The 6,737-nt window shown below is 45.1% G+C and overlaps 1 protein-coding gene across 1 annotated transcript in view; it reads left to right on the top strand.

The window, feature by feature from the left end:
* The first annotated feature begins 2,172 nt into the window (after window positions 1-2,172).
* HELLS (helicase, lymphoid specific) overlaps window positions 2,173-6,737 on the top strand; it is a 43,284-nt gene continuing 38,719 nt past the window's right edge. The window contains exon 1 of the mRNA XM_045291445.1: window positions 2,173-2,271. Within this exon, the coding sequence (XP_045147380.1) occupies window positions 2,206-2,271 (66 nt within the window). The 5' untranslated portion in view covers window positions 2,173-2,205. The remainder of the gene's footprint in view (window positions 2,272-6,737) is intronic.

Here is a 6,737-nt window from a genome sequence, read left to right as displayed (position 1 = left end):
GGGGCCATCGGTCCCTTTATTTTCTTCTCATATATATATTTTTGTCCAACCTCTCATCTAGGTGGGTGTGCAGACACAACAATGTGTGTATAAAATTGGGATTGGCTTTGACAGTACAGTGCCAAAGCGGCTCATAACCTGGTGACAAAGGCTGCAGCACTGAGAAGCCAACAAACAAAAAAGCTACTGACATACAAAATTTAAAAGAAGAGGAAAAAAGAAATAAAACAAACAGGCTGAAAAAAAAGAAAACGAAAAGAGGAGAAAAACGAAAAAGAAAAAAAAAAAGCCTGTTAGTAGATCAAGGTCTGTTCGTTGACCTTTAGGAGCGTTTTCCGGACGAGTCTAATAGGGTGCCACGTCCTGGCCCCAGAGTCCATCGTTTGTTTGTCTTCCCTTGGGACCTCCTTGCTCTGCTTCCCTGCCGCTCCATTGCACGCCCCCAGTGTTTTGTCTCAGTGTGGTGGGGTCAGCTCAGTCGCTCATCCCACACTGTGTCTCTGGTGCTGTCCCGTGCAGGGCCACGGGTCAGTGCAGAATCTTTTTATTTGGAATGGGCGCAAAAAATGCAGCTCTTCAATACCTATAAAAACCCATTGCTATTGAATCAATTCGGACTTATAACAAACGGGTTTCTGAGACTGTTAGTTCTCTGTGGACATAGAAAGTCTTTCTCCCATGGAGCTGCTGGTGGTTTCAAACTGCTGACCTTGCAGTTAGTAGCCCCTATAGGTAATTCTAAAACTCTAAAAACCCAAGGTAAAAGCCAGTGAGTTAATTCTCACTCATGCTGACCTTGTAGGACAGAATAGAGCTGCTTCATTGTTTCTAACGTTATAAATCTTTAGGGAAGTAGATTACCGCATCTTCCTATCATGGAGTGACCGGTGTGCTTCACCAACAAATCTTTTCTGTTAGCGGCCTAATATTTAACCCGCTGTGCCACCAGGGCTTCTCGTTGTTCTAACTCACTGCCATCTACTACATGCTGACTCATAGTGACCCCTGAGGGGTTTCCAAGACTGTAATTTTACAGGAGTGGAAAGCCCATGCTTTCTCTCGCAAAGCTGCTAATGGTTTCGAACTGCAGCTCACCAGGATCGCAGGCCAGTGCGTAACCACTATGCCACCACGACTCATATGCACATCTTTCATAATAAAGGATGACTGGGCTTGCTATTTAATTCTATCCGCTACAGAGGGTGAATGTACCTCGCAAATTGTTAAACGGGCTACTAAACTGATGCTTAGTTCAACTGTGGACAGTTGCTAGAAGACTGAATTCTGCAGAAATCAGATTTCCCGAAATTCGAGGTCCAGGTAGACGCGGCTGCCATCTAGCCGATTCCAACCTCACACAACAGAGCAGAACTGCCCCCAGCAAACAGCAAGGTCAGCGGTTCAGGCCCCTCATATTCTATGGGGAAACTATATATTTTTTATTTTTCTTGGACAGTGGTTTTGATTTTAATTTCTATGGAGAAAAACTGCCGCATCCCTTTCTCAGAGAGCGGGCCACCTGCAGAGAGACCAAGCTGCACGAAATCTCGCGCCGGAGCTCGCGAGCTGGCGGAGGAAGCGCGAAACCTCGCGAGACGACCGCGTTTTCCCGCGAACGAGAAGCGCGCGTTTTTCCTCGGCCAGAAGCTCGGGTCGGGTGTTCCCCGTGAGGAGTGAGCGCGCGCCGTCGCTGGCGCCGAGACGAGGGGACCCGGTTCCCGGGGGCCCGGCACCGCGTCCAGCCATGCCAGCCGAACAGCCCGCGAGCAGCGGCGGCGGTGAGTGAGGCGAGCCTCCCTCCCGGCGCGGCGGCGTCCCGGCCGGGGGCAGCATGGACGCTGCCGCCGCGGAGCTTGGGGGAGGGAGCCCAGCCCGGGCGGGACTGAGGAGGAGCGGGGTCCGACGTTGGGGAAGGGTGCGTGGAGGGCTCCCGGGACGCGCACGTCCTTGCACGGCAGAGAAGATTCCCCACGAGGCAGCTGCATTTCCCCAAGTTGTAACCTGGGGTCCGGGCAACCTATTGGTGGGGCGCATGCGGGTCCGAGCAGGGATGCGGGCGCCCCGGTCCGGTGTGTCCGGCCCGGGCAAGGGAGTGGTGGGGTTTGGTTTCCCCCCGAACCGCGAGTTCGAACGCCTGGTGTCCCCTTAGACGCCTTAGCGTCCGACGGGGTTGCGCAGCCCGACGCGGCGGTGATCACCCCGGCCATGCTGGAAGAGGAGGAACAGCTGGAGGCTGCGGGGCTGGAGAGGGAGCAGAAGATGCTGGAAAAGGTAACTGACAAATCACGGCCGCGCGGGGTTCGAGCGACGGGGACGCGAAGGCTTCGCAGAGGTGTCATTTGAGCTCTGCTTTGTGGTGTAGCAGCCTTTGAAAAGAAACTTGAAAACGGCCCTACTTATTTCAGGGCTTACAGACACTACTGTGGAAGCACCTTAATGCGGGCTTCAATTGACCTTCGAGGGCGACCTTTTGACACGCCCAGAATGGATCGGTTCCCATTTTTAAGAGCAATGCAAAAGACCCCTTTAGCCATTATAATCGTTTCCAAATTGGTCCTGGATGCTTTCCTTTGTCACCCTAATTTCCTTTAAAATACCTGCAATATCCATCCGTAAGCCTAGTGGCTGGTCTTCCTTCTGACCACCCTTCCTCAGAATGCCGTCAGCGGGGTGGAAGCCAGCTCCACTCAAAGCCGGGGCTGGACTCCAAGCCTGCCTGTCTGCCTTCGAGGGGAGGGCTGTATTTCATTCTCAGTGAGCCACTTGCTTTTTGAAAAGTCTCTTGGCCAATAAGGTTCTTAAGCTAAAAGTGTGTACTTTTTCATTGACAAGTTGTAGTGTCTTTGTAGAGAATATCGGTTTTGTGGTCTACCAGAAAGTTTGTGCTTAGTAAAATAGAGAGGCAGTGGAAAAGGAGACCCTGGACCACAGCGACCAGATGGACTGACACAGCTGCTGCAGTGGTGGGCTCAAACAGCATGGTGAGGATGGTGCAGGGCTGTATGCATGGGGGCTAGGAGTCCGACGACATCTAATTCAAACCACAGAAACAGTGTTAGCCCTCTGGCAGATCGAATTCATGGTAAGAATATTCTGCAGCCTACCCTATTGCAGCAAGAGACTAATAAGTCGAGGCAATTCACTGAAATGTGGGCGTTTCCACTTTGAACTAATGAGGCTCTGCAGGAGAACCAGACCTAGCGATCTACTCCTGGGAAGGTTGCAGCTTAGGAAACCTTGTGGGCAAGTGACACCTGTGTCATGTATAGGAGGCTATAGCAAAATTCATGATCTTTTCATTACATTTTTTCCCATGAACATTTCCCCTCACTAGAGTCACTTGGAATCTAAAGCATAAAAAATGATAGCCTGCTCTTGTGTACTACCTATTAAGTGATTTACTTGTGTTTGTTTAGCCCTCCGAATAAAAAAGAGTATGACTGTACTTGTGTTTACAATCAAAGAAACCGGCAGTTAGTTGCATTCACACACTAATGTCTGGACTCTGATTCGAGAACATGCTGTCTCTAGTATTTCTGTTTTTAAATTTTATGAGTTTTATAAATTATTTTGTCATCTTGCAGTGTCTGACATCTCCCTTCAACCAATTTTCTGTTGTTCCCCCCCAGGGGAGAGGTTATATGTATTTGCAGATCCTTGTAATCGGTTCCCCCTTTCTACCCCACCTTTCCTCCACCCTCCCGGTATCGCCACTCTCACCACTGGTCCTGAAGGGATCATCCACCCTGGATTCTCTGTTTCCAGTTCCTATCTGTACCAGTGTACATCCTCTGGTCTAGCCAGATTTGTAAGGTAGAATTGGGATCATGATAGTGGGGTGGGGGTGGGGGGGCAGGGCGAGGAAGCATTTAGGAACTAGAGGAAAGTTGTATGTTTCATCCTTGCGACATTGCACCCTGACTGGTTTGTCCCCTCCCTGTGACCCACCCCTAAGAGGATGTCCAATTGCCTACAGGTGGGCTTTGGGTCTCCACCCCTCTCATTCACAATGATACGATTTTTCTTTGATGCCTGATACCTCGTGATCACACAGGCTGGTGTGCTTCTTCCTTGTGGGCTTTGTTGCTTCTGAGATAGATGGCTGCTTGTTTACCCTCAATCCTTTAAGTCCCCAGACACTATATCTTTTGATAGCAGGGCACCATCAGCTTTCTTCACCACATTTGCTTATTCACCTGCTTTGTTTTCAGCAGCTATGTCGGGAAGATGAGCATCATGGAATGTCAGTTTGGTAGAACAAAGTGTTCTTGCATTGAGGGAGTACTTGAGTGGAGGCCCAATGTCCATCTGCTACCTTAATACTAAACCCATATATATATATGCACATAGATCTATTTCCTCACCCTCATAAAAGCATATTTACGTATATACATGCCTTTATTTAGACCTCTATATATGCCCTTTGCCTACTAGCTCTTTCCTCTATTTCCTTTTACTTGAGGAAAAGTTAATTTAGAGAAGTATTTACCTTGTTTTCGGAGATTTTAAGGTTTCAAGAGCTAGGAGAATGATTTTGACCTTCGTTTGCTAGTTATTTATTTTTACTTTTTTACCCCTATTTCCTTTTAAAAGAAGTCATTGTTAGTGTAAAAGGTTTCGGTTGAGTGTTGGTAGTGGGTTTGTAGTGGGGGAGGGAGAAAGTGGACCAGAGGGGTTTTATGGAGAGGCAAAAGGAATGATTGTGGCTGAAACAAAATGAACTGATGTTTTTCTTCCAAGAACTGTAAGAGGTAAGTGTTGTTTGTTCCCCACAAATCTGGGGTGGTTGGGAAAGACAGAGTGGGGTAGACAGTGGGGCTCCCTGCCAGGCACTCAGTTCTTTGGGGTTGGAGATGGCAGTGTTTTTTTTAAATAGCATAATTACTAAGTAAGAGAAATGATAACATAGGAAGATTTACTGCAAAATGCTTTTGAAATATCGAAGACTAATAAAGATTAACCAACCATTGGCCTTGTATTTCCCTCGTTATATTGTAAATTAGTTTTTCCTGGTAGCATCTTAACATTTTAATTATTTACTAACTTATCCTCAATAGGATTTAAGGTAGCAGCTGTATCTGAAGCTCCAGAATACGTAGGGCTTGTAAACAAACACGAAGGCCCTGGTGGCACAGGGATGGGTGCATGGCTGCCAAGGAAAGAACCCATCAGCGCCTGCTGGGGAGAGACGTGGCCGTTTCCTGGCTGTGAGATGCCCAGCCTGGGAATCCCGATGGCGCACCTTCTTTGCCCTAAAGGCTCATTATGAGTCAACACAAGTGTAAAACCTAAGAATCTATTTCTTAAAAGTCTAGTTTTTAATTTCCCTTTTTATAATCCTTACATCCCTCATGGGCTGTGTTACAATCACAATATGGCAGCAGTAAAAGAAAATCTGAAAGTGGAATTTGAGAAAGTTCTAACAGACTGGGAGAGATCAAAATCATATATAATTAGTGGTCATTTATGAATGTATAAATATATATATATATCTATGAGTTGGAACTGGCTCAACAGCAACTGACAACATATATAACAGATTTTATATATCAATTTACATAAATTGTACATTAAGTTTATATATTAAAACGAATGTATACTTATGTTATAAAATTTAAATTGTTATATATAATTTTCTTATAATGAGCATGTGTTGACATTAGATTTAGTCCCACATACTTTATTCTTGTCATTGCTTTTGCAATAGGAAAGAGATTTATTTCAAAAGAATAGAGATGATATAATATCGAAGGAAACAAATGCCAATATATACTGTTGTCTAAGTTACATGATCAAGTGTTAGAGCACTTAAGTTAATTCGTTTATGCCGAGTCTTAGGTATTCTGATAGGCTGGAACAGCAAAACATCATGTTGTCATTAGTAAGATGCTGGGGCATTCTGTAGAATATAGAAATGAATCTGTAATCCTGCTTTCACATCAGTCTTAAACTTAGAGCCAGTTGGAAACTGCTAAGTATTGTGCAGGAAGAAGGGCAGTTAAATGGTTTGGTATAATTGAAAAAAAACAAACCAGAATACTGGTAATTTGCCCCTAAATAGTTGGATAACTTGGATACATTTTCCTATACTCATGATTCTTAATTGCTTAGGGCAGCATTGCAGAATGCAAGGTCTGCCACAGTAACTGACCAAATTCTGAACTCTGCTCTTCCTGTCTTTTAGACATACTGGATATCCTCTAATTCCTGGATTCTTTACTGATTTTCCGATCTTTGTGATACTTGGGATTTTCCAGGATTTATATTCTATATAGCACTATTTACTACGAAACTACATGCTTTTCAGTGTTGGTTGTGTTTAGTTTGGTGCTGACAGCTATGGTATTAAGTGGACAGCCGGTAAAAATTCAGTGTGGATTTGAGACTGAAAGTACATGTTTGCTGATTGACTATAGACTGGGTTAGTGTGAAGGAATTATCATTAAAAAAATAATCTGGATTAAACATCTGTAGTAGAAGTTGTTACGTGCCATCGAGTCAGTTCTGACTCATAGGGACCCTGTATGTACAGCAGAGTGAAAGACTGCCCGGCTCTGCGTCATCCTCAAAATTGTTCTTTATATATTTTTCTTTTTTTTTTTCTTTTTTAACATTTTATTAGGGGCTCATACAACTGTTATCCCAATCCATACACACATCAGTTGTGTAAAGCGCATTTGTACATCGTTTCTCAAAACATTTTCTCTCCATTTAAACCCCCGATATTAGGTCCTCAT

The sequence above is a fragment of the Echinops telfairi genome, unplaced genomic scaffold (genome assembly GCF_000313985.2).
Source record: "Echinops telfairi isolate 266 unplaced genomic scaffold, ASM31398v2 ScPeMD7_70;HRSCAF=299, whole genome shotgun sequence".
Lineage (NCBI taxonomy): Eukaryota > Metazoa > Chordata > Mammalia > Afrosoricida > Tenrecidae > Echinops > Echinops telfairi.
Note: the sequence above shows the minus strand (reverse complement) of the source record. Positions and strands in the feature narration are given on the sequence as shown.